At 44.8% G+C, this 16818-nt stretch overlaps 1 protein-coding gene across 1 annotated transcript in view; it reads right to left on the bottom strand.

The window, feature by feature from the left end:
- LOC143961371 (store-operated calcium entry regulator STIMATE-like) overlaps positions 1-16818 on the bottom strand; it is a 129731-nt gene that overhangs the window by 58159 nt on the left and 54754 nt on the right. The window contains exons 3-4 of the mRNA XM_077470636.1: positions 9671-9766; positions 8677-8798 (exon numbers count right to left, since the gene is read on the bottom strand). Of these exons, the coding sequence (XP_077326762.1) occupies positions 8677-8798; positions 9671-9766 (218 nt within the window). The remainder of the gene's footprint in view (positions 1-8676; positions 8799-9670; positions 9767-16818) is intronic.

Below are 16818 nucleotides of genomic sequence, written 5' to 3'. Positions count from 1 at the left end.
ACAGAAGCAATTTTGAAAGGAGAGAGAGGAGGATCAGCAAATAAGAGTATTAGCAGAGCTAGGGGTTGCTGAGTGGGGGTTGAGCAGAGGTAGGGGTGACTGATCAGGGGGATCAGCTGCACAGGGGCACGAATGAGCTGGGGATATGCCGATTTCAAGTACTAATTAACTGGGAATCTGCTGAACACTGATACTAATGAGCTGACAATCTGCTGAACATGGGTACCAATGAGCTGACAATCTGCAGAACTGGAGTACTAGCAAGCTAGGGATCTGCTGAATGCAGGTAGCAATGAGCTGGGGATCTGCAAAACTGGGATACTAATGAGTTGGGGATCTGCTGAGCTGGAGTATTACTGAGCTGGGGATATTAATGAGCTGGGATTCTATTGAACCCCTTTAAAACAAATAGAAAATCAAACCACACAGGGCATTTGCCAAGCTTCTGTAACACTTCAAAAACGCATCACAAAAGCATCAAAAACACACCAAGACTGCATGTTAAAATGGTAATAAGTGTTACTAATCATTGCAAGTGTAGCACTAACATCCGAAGGAACTGCTGGTTTGATTGGGCTTACCGTTACCTTCTTCACCTCAATTTGCGTGTCTAGGGGGTTCCCGTGGTAGATGGCCCAGAAACTTTAGAGACTGATGACAGATCTGCTTAACCACTTAAGGACCGCCGTATTGCCATTATACGTCATCGCAATGGCACAGGCAGGCACAAGCACGCAGATGTACGTGCCTGCCTTCCAGCGGCTGGGGGGTCCGATCGGACCCCCTCCCGCTGGATACGGCGGTCCGTTTCCCTCCAGGAGCGATCCGTGATGAGGGGATGGCCGTTGGTTTCTGGCCACCCCCTCTGGATCGCTCCTGGCCAATGACGAGCTTCCTCCCACTGTGTATTGTTTACACAGGAAGGAGGAAGTGATGTCATTCTCCTCGGGCGGTCTTTTTGACCGGACTACGAGGAGAAGACTAAAAGTAAGTGCACCAAAACACTACACTGACCCATAGGTACACATAGGTACACAAACCCCCCCCCGATCCCCCCCCGCCCCAGTCACAGTGTCACTGATTGCATTGATCATTTCTTTACTGATCAATGCATTCAGTGTCAGTTGTAACAGTTAAAACTGTCAGGGCAGTTAGTGTTAGGTCCAGGGTAGCCCCCTATCACCCCCCAATAAAGATTTAACCCCCTGATTGCCCCTAGAGTTAACCCTTTCACCCCCTTTTGCCAGTGTCACTAAGCGATCATTTTTCTGATCGCTACATCAGTGTCGCTACTGTCGCTAGGTAGCTAGTTATTTTTTTTGGTTCACCGTCAGGTTTTTATATCGCTAGGTACCCCGATATACTACCCAATAATGGTTTTAACCCCCTGATTGCCCCTAGTTAACCCTTTCACCCCCTTTTGCCAGTGTCACTAAGCGATCATTTTTCTGATCGCTGCATTAGTGTCGCTACTGTCGCTAGGTAGCTAGTTATTTTTTTAGGTTCACCGCCAGGTTTTTATATCGCTAGGTACCCCGATATACTGCCCAATAATGGTTTTAACCCCCTGATTGCCCCTAGTTAACCCTTTCACCCCCTTTTGCCAGTGTCACTAAGCGATCATTTTTCTGATCGCTGCATCAGTGTCGCTACTGTCGCTAGGTAGCTAGTTTTTTTTTCAGGTTCACCGCCAGGTTTTTATAGCGCTAGGTACCCCGATATACTACCCAATAATGGTTTTAAACCCCTGATTGCCCCTAGTTAACCCTTTCACCCCCTTTTGCCACTGTCACTAAGCAATCATTTTTCTGATCGCTGCATTAGTGTCGCTAGTGTCGCTAGGTAGCTAGTTTTTTTTTAGGTTCACCGCCAGGTTTTTATAGCGCTAGGTACCCCGATATACTACCCAATAATGGTTTTAACCCCCTGATTGCCCCTAGTTAACCCTTTCACCCCCTTTTGCCAGTGTCACTAAGCGATCGTTTTTCTGATCGCTGCATTAGTGTCACTAGTGTCGTTAGGTAGCTAGTTATTTTTTTAGGTTCACCGCCAGGTTTTTATAGCGTTAGGTACCCCCATATACTACCCAATAATGGTTTTAACCCCCCGATTGCCCCTAGTTAACCCTTTCACCAGCGATCACAGTATAAGTGTCACTGGTGACGCTGGTTAGCCAGTTAGTTATTTAGGTTGCCCGATAGGTTTTTATATAGTGCCAGGGACCCCCATATACTACCTAATAAAAATTTGAACCCCCTGATTGCCCCTAGTTAACCCTTTCACCACTGATCTCCGTATAAGTGTTATGGGTGACTCTGGTTAGTTTGCTTTTTATAGCATCGGGGCACCCACCATTTATTACCCAATAAAGGTTTAACCCCCTGATCACCCGGCGGGTGATATCAATTAGGTTTTAGGGTCAGGGTCTGTGTCGCCCCAGGCAGTGCTAGGTTAGTGCCAGTACCGCTAACACCCACACGCAAAGCATAAACCTCCTGTAGTGGTATAGAATCTGAACAGATCAATATCTGATCTGATCAGATCTATACTAGCGTTCCCAGCAGTTCAGGGTTCCAAAAAAACGCATTGTTAGCGGGATCAGCCCAGATACCTGCTAGCACCTGCGTTTTGCCCCTCTGCCCAGCCCACCCAAGTGCAGTATCGATCGATCACTGTCACTTACAAAACACTAAACACATAACTGCAGCGATCGCAGAGTCAGGCCTGATCCCTGCGATCGCTAACAGTTTTTTGGTAGCATTTTATATTTAAATCCGGAAGGCAGTGCTTGGTTTTTGGGGTCCCGTACGTGGCTAGGCTCCCAAAAAGTCCCCCACATGTGGTATCCCCGTACTCGGGAGAAGCAGCAGAATTTATTTTGGGGTGTAATTTGACTTATGCCCATAGCATGTGTGAGCAATATATCATTTAGTGACAACTTTGTGCAAAAAAAAAAAAAAAAGTTTGTAATATTCCCGCAACTTGTGGCAAAATATAAAATATTCCATGGACTCAACATGCCTCTCAGTAAATAGCTTGGGGTGTCTACTTTCCAAAATGGGGTCATTTTGGGGGGTTTTGTGCTATTTTGGCATTTTATGGCCTTCGAAACTGTGATAGGTAGTGAGGAGTGAAATCAAAAATGTGCACCCTTAGAAATCCTGAAGGTGGTGATTGGTTTTCGGGGTGCCGTGCGCGACTAGACTCCCAAAAAGTCCCACACATGTGGTATCCCCATACTCGGGAGAAGTAGCGGAATATATTTTGGGGTGCAATTCCACATATAACCATGGCATGTGTGAGCAATATATCATTTAGTGACAACTTTTTGTAAAAAAAAATTTTTTTTTTATTTTTTGTCATTATTCAATCCCTTGGGACAAAAAAAAAAAATTCAATGGTCTCAACATGGCCCTCAGCAAATAGCTTGGGGTGTCTACTTTCCAAAATGGGGTCATTTGGGGGGGTTTTGTGCCATCTTGGCATTTTATGGCCTTCAAAACTGTGATAGGTAGTGATAGGTAGTGAGGAGTAAAATAAAAAATGTATGCCCTTAGAAATCCTGAAGGCGGTGCTTGGATTTCGGGGTCCCGTACGCGGCTAGGCTCCCAAAAAGTCCCACACATGTGGTATCCCTGTACTCAGGAGAAGCAGCAGAGTGTATTTTGGGGTGTCATTTCACATATGCCCATGGCATGTGTGAGCAAATATTTTTTTTTTGTCATTATTCAATCCCTTAGGACAAAAATAAATAAATATTCAATGGGCTCAACATACCCATCAGCAATTTCCTTGGGGTGTCTACTTTCCAAAATGGGGTCATTTTGGGGGGGTTTGTACTGCCCTGCCATTTTAGCACCTCAAGAAATGAGATAGGCAGTCATAAATTAAAAGCTGTGTAAATTCCAGAAAATGTACTCTAGATTGTAGACACTATAACTTTTGTGCAAACCAAAAAATATACGCTTATTGACATTTTTTTTACTAAAGACATGTGGCTGAATAAATTTTGCCCTCAATGTATGACTAAAATTTAGTTTATTCGATTTTTCTTATAACAAAAAGAAGAAAATATCTTTTTTTTTCAAAATTTTCGCTCTTTTTCCATTTATATCGCAAAAAATAAAAATCGCAGAGGCAATCAAATACCATCAAAAGAAAGCTCTATTTGTGGGAAGAAAAGGACGCAAATTTCGTTTGGGTGCAATATTGCATGACCGCGCAATTACCAGTTAAAGCTGCGCAGTGCGAAATTGGAAAAAGACCTCTGGTCCTTAAGGTGTTTATTGGTCCGGGGCTGTAGTGGTTAAAGGGATTTTTATTTGCAAAAACGTAGTTAACGAACAGTCTCTCAGTATAGGATCAGAGGGTTAAGAAATTTCAGGTACTCTTATGCCGCGTACACACGATCAGACTGTCTGGCGGACTTTGAAGCGGAGGTGCGCCGGACTTTCCGAACAAGCGGACCTGCCCACACACAACCAGACTTTTGGCGGGAGTCCGCCGTACTTTTGAAAATGAACGGACTTGCCCACACACGGAGGAAAGTCCGTTCATTTTGAACACGGCTCCAGGTAGCCGGGACTAGTGAAGGAACTCAATGTCGCCGCCTTTGGCGGTGAGATTGACACGTTGCTGGCCCCGTCACCTGGTATGGACTTAAAGGGGAAGCCCTACGCCGAAAAATCGGTGTGGGGGCCCCCCCCAAAGTCCATATCAGACCCTTATCCGAGCAAGCAGCCTGTCCTTGTGGCCAGAGAGAGCGTCGAGTCAACATCTCAAGGAAGAAGAAGAAGAAAAGAAGAGGAGAAGGCGGGGGGCGACAGCGGCGATGGAAGACCAGGCCACCGCTAGTAAAAGAGCTGGAAGAAGAAAGCGGAGGCGCGGCAAGAAGAACCGAAGAGGGGGACAAGACCCCCGAAGTCGGAAGAAGACCCCTGGACGGCAGCGACGAAGAAGAAAGTCGGGCTCCTCCGCTAGTAAAAGAACTAGCAGAAGATAGCAGAGGAGTCCGGCGAGAAGACCCTCCCAAGACGGAAGAAGACCCCTGGAGCTGTGCAATAAATTATTTTAAACCCTTGTGTTGTGTTTTTTATTTTTTTTACATTTTTTTCACCAGGTGAATGGGTAGGGATACATTGTACCCCATACTCATTCACATAGGGTGGGGGGCCGGTATCTGGGGGGCCCCCTTATTAAAGAGGGCTCCCGGATTACGATAAGCCTCCCGCCCGCAGACCCCGACAACCAATGGCCAGGGTTGTCGGGAAGAGGCCCTTGTCCTCATCAACAGGAGGACAAAGTGCTTTGGGGTGGGGGGGGCGCAGGGCCCCCCCTTCCCCAAAGCACCCCCCATGTTGAAGGCACACTGCCTGGTAGGGCTCGGGGGGGGGGGGGGCGCTCGCTCGTCCCCACCCCCTTTCGTGACCGGCCGGGCTGCGTTCTCGGATAAGGGTCTGATATGGAGCCGATATGGAGCCGTTTTTTCAGCGTAGGGCTTCCCCTTTAAGTCCATACCAGGAGATAGGGCCAGTGACGTGTCAATATCGCCTCCTCGGCGGCGACATTGACCTCCTTCGCTAGTCCCGGCTACCTGGAGCCGTGTTAAAAATGAACGGACTTTCCTCTGAGTGCGGGCAAGTCCGTTCATTTCAAAAGTCCGGCGGACTAGCGCACGGACGGCCGGATTGTCCGCTGGACTTGCAGTCCGGCTGACAGTTTTTGAGTCAAAACTACTTTCTAAGTCCGCCAGACTTTTGGGGAAAAAAAATCCGCTGGAGCCCACACACGGGCGGATTGTCCGGAGGACTCTGGTCCTCCTGATAGTCTGATCGTGTGTACGCGGCATTAGTGTCAAAGTCAATAATAAAGAACTTGCTTACTTTGTCTGAATCCAGAGAATAGCCATTCTCAGCTGGATGTTCACTCTAGTTGGATAGTCCCTCTCTCACAAGGCCTAGCAGCCAACAAGGTGCTTAAATCAGGAATAAGTCTCTGCCACAGACTTTGTTGTAGAACACATAGGAATAAGTCTCTGCCACAGATGTGGTTGTATAACATGAACAAGGAAACTTGACTACTTGTAGAACACTCGTGTGGTACCAGTATCTTTTAGTCGGTTCGGCGATACCCACGAAATTGGATTCACTTAGGTCCTTCAGCCCTACCAGGCTCTTGCTAAGAAGCCAACCCATACGTGGCCTTCTTCTGAAGAGTCCTCCCCTGGATAGCTACGAAGTTGCTGGGCCTCTCCACAACCGTAGATGGCAGCGGACCACCTCTGAATCCTTTCCTTCATTTCCTTGCCTCGGGCTAGCCAGCCCTAAGACAAAGTTGGGAGGATCCGCACCCCAGGCCATAGCCTTCCTGGAGGCTGGTCAGGAGGATCAGGACCATGGAGTCAGAACATACTTCTGGACCGGAACCCTGAACCACCTGACATCCGCATCTTAAAGTACCCTCTCCCAGAAAGCACAGCAAGAGTGACACTCCCACTGGGCTGGCACTGAGAGAAAGTAACCTTAAAGAACCCAACCAGACTGTGTTTTCATGCCTGTCAGAAGAGACAGTGCCCCCTATGGCCAGGCTGAACACCCTATAGTCCAGTCAGACTGATGCTGAGGTCAAAATTTTGAATAATTGTACCCAAACCAAACAAGTGTTCAGGTTCAGTTCAGGTGTAACATTAAATTTCAAAAACATAGCGCGTGCTCTTCAGGAGGCGGCGCTACACAAGTATAAACTAGCCATTAAAAATGTTCTCTTTGGATATACACACTATTGAAAGTGATACATTTAGGCTGGGTTCACACTGCTGCGGGTGGGAGATCCGGATGTGATTCGCACCGCACTGCAGTGCAAATCACATCCGATCTCTGTAGCGATGCGAGTTCAGCCATACAGATAGTATGGCTGAACTCGCATCGCACCCGCCGCAAACTCGCACAGACCCTTTTTTTGGTCCGCAGCAGAATCGGATCGCATGGGTGTTCACACCATGTGATCCGATTCCTGTGCGAGTGTGCAGATCGCACTGTGATATGCGGACGGATCTGGGGGTGTCATTAAGATTTCATTGACACTCCCAGCAGTCCGCATAGGGCAGTGTGAACTGCCGGCGGGAGGCATGCGATGCGGCAAAACGCCACGGATTCGCGGCGTTCCCGCATCGCTACGGTGTGAACCTAGCCTCAGAGAGAAAACAATCCAGTCAGTATTTGTTATTGAATTACAATATAGTGTCCATATTTAGCTTCTAATTACCATTTATATGGGATATTGGGTTTGATCCTCTTCTCTCAATACTAATAGAAAACAGACCATCTGGTCTAGGTTGGTGGCTGGGAACTGCAGAATGTTTTCTATTCCTGGCTAGAAAGAAATACTTTTCCTTCCAGATAATAATGTGAACTGGCAATGCTGATATGTGCCCCTTTAGTTCATGTATGCGATTCATGCTCAAAATGTGAAATTTCAATGACGGGTCTGCTTGAAGGTGCCCCTGCTAAGATTGATTATGGAGCGTTTTTGGTTATTTTACTCATTTAAATTGTGCGGACTACCAATTTGGGTGGAAGCTAAGTTAACATACCAGTCTGATTGTGGATAATGGGGGGAAAAGGTCTAAAGGAAACTCATTCAAATAGAGAGAACACACCAGTTTTCACTGGCATTTAATTTTGAAGACGCACTGCATATTTTTGTTTTTTTGTCCTTTTTGCATGTCATTGGACACAGTTCTAGCCACTGTATCTATTGAGATATTTTGATGTTTTGATAAAGCATTGATATCAGATGCCTGCAATTCCTAAAGGATCAGATCACAGTCAAATTTTATATTGCGTATCTGCAACTTTCACAGACACCTATGACAAACATCTGCCAGGGGGAACTGGGTTCTTCAAGATTAATGTTTTTGGCTGATAGCATATCTTAAAATAAGTGGATAAGAGAGATAAGCTGTGAATATCAAAACTGCCAATTCAAATGTATATATGTTTTTATAAATATTAGGAGGAGGGATAATTTATTGACCAGATAGTCAGACCACCTGCTTTCAGCTTTAGACTAACTTTGCCCATATTTTGCCCAATCCGAGAAGCTGAAAAAGACATCCATTGCCAATTGTTATTCATCTGCCATGTGTGTAAGAGCCATACACATACAACAGTAAATCCATCTTCTATCACTGGCCCACAAATTAAACATTTGTCTTAGGAGTAGCATGGCTGGAGCGTTCAGATATAACTTTATGCATTCAATTTAAATAAACAGATTAAATAGGAACATAGTACATGAAAATGTAAGCGTATGCAATACTCGGTTTAAATCCATAGCTAATAATAAGGAACCATGTCGCCCTCTTGTGTACAAGTTGGGAAAGGACATTACGCAGACTGTTATGCTCACAAAAATTCATTCTTCCTAAAAATGTGTACCCAAAAATATCAACAATAGTTACTGAACTAATAACACCAAAGGCCGATTGCATTAACATTACTGTGCAACGGTGACTCCAGCTTAACATACCAGAACAGCATTAATAATACAATAAAAAAAAAAAAAAAAGGTATCATAACACAGATGTCGGAGGATAAGCACAACAAAAAACAGACATCAAATAAATAAAATAAGAATGATATTTCTAAAAGAGAATACCAATAGTTGCATTCTTACCGTATACACCAAATACCAATAATGTGTACTGTCGACGCTCCACAATCAGGGACACAAACTTCACACTCAGCCAAATCACCAGCATTCCAAGTGTAGCGTCTAGCAGAAAATGCATGAAGTACCTGTACAGAGAGAAAAAGGGTGTAAAAAATGTGTTTTACAATTGCCTCAGTGCACTTTTATATATCCTAGAGTCCTGGATATTGTTTTTTATGCCTGTTAGCCCAGGTTTACACAGCTCCGACATGAAAGTCACACGACGTCCAATCCGACTTTTCCCTGCAACTTCGGTCTGACTTTCATCTGACTAAAGCCTCGTACACACAATACGATTGTTGGCCAACAGAGCGCCAGACTTTTGTCCGAAGGGCGCGTGCCAGGAACTTGTCTTGCATACTAAAGGCACACAATTGTCGGCCAACAAACATGACTGTAGTGACGTACTACATGGAATTTCAACTCTTTGGACACCTTCTGCTAACGTCATGTTTGGCGAGCATCGATTCCAAGCATGCGTGTTGGACTTTTGTGTGACGGACTTGTGTACAGACAATAGGAAAATCTGACAACAGACTGTTCCAGTGAAAATTTACTAGCCTGCCATCCAACATTTGTTGGGGGAAAGTTGGACAACAATTGTCTGATGGAGTGTGCTAACGGTCGGATTTTAGGAAAACAATCTGTCATCACACAAATCCGATTGTGTGTAAGAGGCTTTGTGACTTTTTACACTCTCCGGCATTGAAGTCGAACCAAAGTAGCGCAGGAACCTTTTCTAAAGTCGTGGCAACTTGTGCCGGATCAGTTAAGATGGCTCTCGTAGGGAAACATTGAATGTGACATGGCATGCACTTGTGCTCTCATAAGTCGGATTCCATGTCACACTAGTGTGAGCTGGGCCTTAATGATTACCCTTGGCGATTTTAGTGGTTTTAAGACTGAACAAGAAAAAATGAAAATAATCACCAAAAACAGATACATTCACTGCACTTACAAAGAACAGGGATCCACTTCCGTCAGATTTGAAAGGAATACATTGGTAAAGTGGATGAAGAGTGCACCGATGGCCTGTTTAGAAGTGTCAAAAAACCTAAAATGAAAAAAAATATAAATTTTCTTATATAGATAGGCAATGTATATACCGTATATACTCGAGTATAAGCCGAGATTTTCAGCCTCTTTTTTGAGGCTGAAAGTGCCCCCCTCGGCTTATACTCGAGTCATCGCTGTCTGCCCGCTCGATCAGCGTGTCGAGCAGACAGACAGCGGCCATTCTATTCAAAAGCCGCGCCTCCGGCTCCGCCTTCGCCTGTGATAGGCGGAACACTGAATTTCCCAGCAGCCTGTGTTCCGCCTATCACGGACATCGTATCATCCTCGTACTACGGACGAGGATGATACGACGTCTGTGATAGGCGGAACACAGGCTGCTGGGAAATTCAGTGTTCCGCCTATCACAGGCGAAGGCGGCGGCGCAGCTTTTGAACTTTACAATGGCCGCTGACGAAGAGGGCACGGGACGGCACGGCACGGGACGGGACGGGGGCAAGGCAAGGCACGACACGGGACGGATGCAAGGAGGCAAGGCACGGCACGGGACGGAGGCAAGGAGGCAAGGCACGGGACGGAGGCTCGGGACAAAGGTAGGCTGGACACACACACACACACACACACACACACACACACACACACACACACACACACACACACACACACACACATGGATGGAGACACACACAGGGATGGATGGATGGATGGATGGAGACACACACACACAGGGATGGATGGATGGATGGATGGAGACACACACACACAGGGATGGATGGATGGATGGATGGAGACACACACACACAGGGATGGATGGATGGATGGACACACACACACACAGGGATGGATGGACGGACACACAGGGATGGACGGACACACAGGGATGGACGGACACACAGGGATGGACGGACACACACACAGGGATGGACAGGCATGTCTCACCCTCGGCTTATACACGAGTCAATAAGTTTGCCAGTTTTTTGGGGGGTAAATTGGGGGCCTCGGCTTATATTCGGGTCGGCCTATACTCGAGTATATACGGTACTTGTAAAATGAAGCAAACATCAACAATATCTTCTGGCAGTTTTGAGAGATGGGGGGGAAAGTCTACACTTGACAGATGTCACCCAAGAGGGCGTCCCCCAAGAATCCTGTTCTGGAGACAGCTAGAGAATGTTAGATTTCCCTTCACCACCAGTTACAGTCATTTTCGATCACCAGTATAGAAAGTGAGGGTCCATCTTCTCAACAGAGAAGAGAACAAGCGTTACCTACCCTTCCCATAACACTAGAAAAGGTTTCCAGAATACACAGGAAGGTACCACAGGCTCCCTTCTCTTTCATATAGCAGGTTTCAGCTAAGAAGTGGTAGAAGAATGACTGGGAAAGGTTTCAAAAGCAACAGAAAACTGTAGGGAGGTTACTCTGCGGGGTTTTTGGCTTTTAACACTGACTGTTATATGGATCTTTTATTGTGATGGGCAACCTTAGTGATCACCAGGGAGGCTCTTAAAAGCATTGTACGCTTTTTAGTGTTTTAACTAGGTATTCGCCTCGGGTCACACTGCAGCGATGCGGGAACCTTGCAAATCCAGCATGGGTTCCCGCATCGCATACAACTCGCAGGCAGTTCACACTGCCCTATGTGAACTTGTGGGAGTGTCAATACAAAGTTAATGACACCCCTATTTGAGTTTGTATATCACAGTGCGAACTGTCAATTTGGACAGGAATCGGGTCACATGTGATCTGATTCTGGTGTGAACCAAAAAAGGGTCCTGTGTGGGTTTGGTCCGAATTCGATGCAAATTCAGCCATACAAGCTGTATGGCTGAATTTGCATTATACAGACATCGCATGGGATTTGCGCTGCAGTGCGAATCACATGCGATGTCTAACATTGCAGCAGTGGGAACCGCCTTTAAGTCTCGTTATAGTACCGGTTTTGTTTTCCCTACCTAATGATGGGCACGTATGTTGTGGCTGATTAATTCCCCCATCTCCATCCATTCATCCCCTTACCTTGTCCCCATTTCTCAGGGGATCAAGTAACTTCTTGTTCAGGGTCACACATGCCTAGCTTTTTCTTTGCATTGCAGCACAAATGTGTGCTAATTTTATAAACAAACACAGATCTTCCAGCATGGCAAGCTCTGTTAAATGCTTTCACCCACCAGGACTAGACTGAGAGACCTAGGGATTTTGGGCTATATAGTTTCATCACAGGAAGTGTCAGTTCTTAGACTACAGAGGACAAGCAGTAACCTGTGCAGTGCCGTGCCGCATGTTTCAAACTGACAGAAATTTCTGACATCAAAATGTGAAGATTACTCTATTACAGGATGTTTGTACAGGGCAACAAGCAGTGGCTATGCATCCATAAGGGCGCACGGGCGCAGCCACCCCTCTATCACCAATAGATAGATTCATGCATTGACTGAGATCATGGGCCGGGCCATGTGTGGTGAGAGGGCTGTTGCCCAAGATTTATACATTACTTTGTCACTTTGCAGACTAGTCCAGAGGACTGCTGAGACCGGTAGTTCTACAGAGTGGTCTCACTGTTATAGGCTGTGTCCAACCAGGCCTGAAAGTTTGCCTTCCACACAACAGAGTGTCCGGTTGCACCCTTCATAGAGGAAGAAGTTTGCACGTGTTTCACATTACCAAATTCACAGTTCACCTACTGCTTTTATCTGATCTTAACATTTGCTTATTTACTGGATTACAAATACTGCAGTATAATAAAGCTAGCTGGAGAAAGAAGGCCAAAGACTTTGCCATTCACTATAAAGCGCTTATTACTTTTCTTACACACACTCTGAGGATTGCAGTACAACCTGGGGGGGGGGGGGGCCTTAAGCATATGTACTGTATTGCATTGTTACCTAGCACTGGATAGTGTACGGCAAGTTAGGAGTGTGTTTCCACGGCTGCATTAGGAGTGGGAAAGTGCCCAGTATCAAGGTTTTACCACCCTGAGCATCAGTCCCACTTTGAGGCACATTCGCATGCATTACTCATGTGATCTTTGAGTCTGAATATTTACATGCACCTTGATTATTATTGTTTTGACCCTGTGTATCAGAATCATTATTGCATTTGCTATTCTAAACCAGTTTCCAGTAAACTTACTGTGTGGTTAAAGTACAAATGGTGTGAGACTTTGTCTATTTCTATAGCAAGTGGAGTGACGGATACCCAGGTAACGGTAAAGGTACAATATATAATACTATTGCTGGGTTGTCCCTTGCATAATTGAATTTCTACTTGTAATTCTAGAGTTTTGCAGCATGAAAACAGACAAGTGTAATTAAACTCTTAAAAAAGATCTTTAAAAATCATCCAGAATTTAACAAGTAAAATCTGTCAAACTTTAAGGCCTCATACACACGGACGTTTTTACAGCGGCTTTTTTGAGCTTTTTTTGCTGCTTAAGAAGGCAACTCCGTGTTATTCAATGGGCTCATACACACCATGGCGCTTTTGGGCTGTAACAAGCATTTAAGCTCCAAAAAAAAAGGACCAGCGCCTTCAGAGGCTCCAGCATTAGAGCACTTTTGACGCTAACGCGCATTAAAGCTATACCAACGTTTTTTTGCGTCAGCGTTTTTGAGCTGTAAAAATGTTTATAATGTGATGGGATTTTTTTTTTTTTTTAAACGCTCCTTAGCGTTAATGCTTACAAACGCTGTTAAACGCGCATTGACGCCAGAGCAATACGCTAATAAAATCAAGTTTTTAACGCTGATTTTTTCCAGACGTTGTAACTAGCTTAACAGGCCATTTTTTATAACGTCCGTGTGTATGAGGCCTAAGAATTAATGCCCATTTAGCACCTGCATCTAAACGTTGACACACAAAGCATGAGATTTGTATTGAATATGAATGTTAATACTTTATAAATAACAATCTCAAAGCACAAAGCACATTTCATGTTCATGTCCTCTTCCTATTACTGAAATTGTCTCATAGAACTATTTTGCTTTGGCAGAAATAATCTCACCCCCCCCCCCCCCTCATAAAATCTGAAATTGGATTGCTTGATGTGAGTTACTGTACAACACTGCTCTTTGTATTTTATTGCAGTAATCAACATGTTATTCTTTATGAAAGTTCAGATGAAATGCATAAGGGAGTTGTTCTACTTGCCAAGGGAGTTCTATTTCTGCCTATCCATTCACTAGATGTACATAGTCCTGCCAGACAGCAGAGCCAGGCTGGTCACTTGACTTCTCTCTAATGCAGTTAGTGTTACTAAACCCACAACAATAAAAATCAGCCTGTATATGCAGTAAAGCATGCTTGCTATACTCACTATTGAACCTAAGCGGTTAATCCTCTGCATTGTGTAAAACAGTTGCTTGATCCTGTCTTCTCTGATCCTCTCTGATCCTCCCCTTCTTCCTCAGTCCCCAAACAAACTCCTGATAGAACAGAGGCTAGGGGACAAGCTTTGCATGCTCAGTTTAGTGTGCTAGAGAGCCCTGTCCAGAGGGTCAGGAGTCCTGCAGCCTTATAAGACAGTCAGAGCAGATTGAAAACTCCTCCTACAAGCTTTAACCAGATGCCAATAGAAGTCGCAAGACTGCTCTAACTGCTGATGAAAAAAGGTATTTAACAGTTTATATTTACTAAAACTATTGCATTTCCATGTTCTGTGTACTGTGGGAGACAAGATATAGTGAATGCAAGGCCCTTGGTTTAGTAACACCTTAAGCAAAACAGTTTGGACACCATCCTGGCCCCATACTATGAATGGACAATAAAGCAGCACATGGAGAAACTCATCTCATTGTTCACCTTGATTTCTGCTAATGTATAAATATTCTTTGTAGAACGCACGTGCATGCAAGTACACACAATTGGGCCTCTGTGCTGCCCCTCACTCTGTGTTCTGCTGTACAGAGGATTAAAAAAAGATATTACAGCGTTGGTTAAGCCAACACAATAAAAACATCCCATCCCCTCTGTAACATAATGTTATGTGCCCCTATGCCTGTGTTATATAAAAAAGCTGCCGATCAGTACCCATATCAGAGCGTCTCCTGGCACTCACGTGACTCCCCGGCTCTCTCCTTTGCCTGGCTGACAGCTAAAGTGGGCGGGGCCGAGCACAGTGGTTAATGTCTAACAAGGTGTCCCTTCTGTTTACTCCAGACAGTCAGCTGACACCTAACACCTGATTCCATGCAACAAATTCAGTGTCACAAACACCAATTTGTGGTTCCAGAGCATTACATTCACACTTTGTGCATGTCAGGAATGTGTGCAAAATCACACGTTCTCCCAACATACACAGAAACGTGCTACTCTTTAGCGGATGCACCTTTGATTCTTAATGGTACTCCCATACATCTGCTAATGCAGTTTGGTGCGGTGTGATTTTGAAAAGGGGTCAGGGACGCATTTCTCACCTGTAGGGTGGCCAATTGAAATGAATAGTTTGCTTTACAACCAGCAAATTAAATTCAAATTACTAACCACAACATACAAAGCCATTCACAGCTCTGCCCCAAGCTACATCACCAACCTTGTCTCCAAATATCACCCAAATCGTCCTCTCTGCTCGTCAAGACCTCATGCTCTCAAGTTCTCTTGTCTCCTCCTCTCATGCTCGTCTCCAGGATTTCTCTAGAGCCTCTCCCATCCTCTGGAACTCGTTATCTCCACCTGTCTAGCTATCCCCTACTCTTGTTACCTTCAGGCAATCCCTGAAAACTCATCTCTTCAGGAAAGCCTATCACGTTTCCAACTAATCTTTTACCACTTCCATCAGCTCATTCCCCACAGTTACAACCTTTTGTACCACCTGCTCCACCCTATTAGATTGTAAGCTCTTCTGAGCAGGGCCCTCTTAATCCTCTTTTATTTTATTGTATTATGACTGTATTGCAGGGATATGCAATTAGCGGACCTCCAGCTGTTGCAAGACTGCAAGTCCCATCATGCCTCTGCCTCTGGGTGTCATGCTTGTGGCTGTCGGAGTATTGCTATGCCTCATGGGACTTGTAGTTCTGAAACAGCTGGAGGTCCGCTAATTGCATATCCCTGCTGTATTGCCTCCCTTTTATATTGTAAAGCACTGCGTAAACTGTTGGCGCTATAAAAATCCTGTAAAATAATAATGATACTACTACATGTACACTCCGTCACACCTGCACAGTGCGAACAGAACCTTCATTAACAAAAGCCAAAATAGGAACAAATTTGTTGCTTGAAGTACTGTATATCTAAAGCCAAAACTGTAGGGTAGGTTAGAAACCCTTAGGTTTTTAAAGTGTACGTTACAGCAACATTTCAGATTTCTAATATGTGCCTGTTGTACCATGTATAAAAAAGTATCCTGTTCTCTTCACATTGCTTCCTTTGTGTGAAATATTTCTGGCAGTCCCCCTGCTTTCCTATTTTCAGACTGATCACATCCACCCCAGTGTGGTCAGTTTTCTTCTTTGTATTCCATTTGGGAGCACAAAACAGCAAGGAGGGGAAGGGAAACCAGCACAAAAAAAGTGTAAAAAGTCCAAGGAAAAGAGTAAAGTCCATATATTAGTCCAAATATAATAAGTGGATGGCTGCCAGATGGAGGAGTAACAAGCAACTATGTGGATCAAAGCACGAGGACAAGCAGCACCATCTAATTATAGTCATGAAAAACAATGTATTCAGAAAGTAAGCAACTCGCATTTAAAAGAGTTTGTCGCTATGCAGTTCATAAGCTCTTTTAAACGTGAGTTGCTTACTTTCTGAATAAATCATTTTTAATGATTTACTACACTTAGATGGTGCTGCTTGTCTTCTTGTTTTGTCTTTATTTGGGAGCACAGCTTGCCTGTAACACAGCAAACACCAACAGACAACAAATATACATTTGAGTTTTCCATAGCCAAGTTTTCCATACAAGTTTTCCATAGCCAAGTTTCTTGCATGCTTGACTTTAGAACATAAAATGTCAAGTTGGCTGTGAACCACAGTGCTTTCTTCTCAGCTGGTCAGTTCACCACCATATAACTCAGCAGGCAGCAATAGAATTCCTTTCATAAGGATCCCAGAGGTACCCCAAGGAAAAAAAGGCCACAGGGGACTCCCTAGAAA

This window comes from Lithobates pipiens, unplaced genomic scaffold, assembly GCF_037356315.1.
Source record: "Lithobates pipiens isolate NorthernLeopardFrog02 unplaced genomic scaffold, aLitPip1_a1.2 Scaffold_8, whole genome shotgun sequence".
Classification (NCBI taxonomy): domain Eukaryota; kingdom Metazoa; phylum Chordata; class Amphibia; order Anura; family Ranidae; genus Lithobates; species Lithobates pipiens.
The sequence above is the reverse complement of the archived record's forward strand: the minus strand, read 5'-3'. Positions and strand labels throughout refer to the sequence as shown.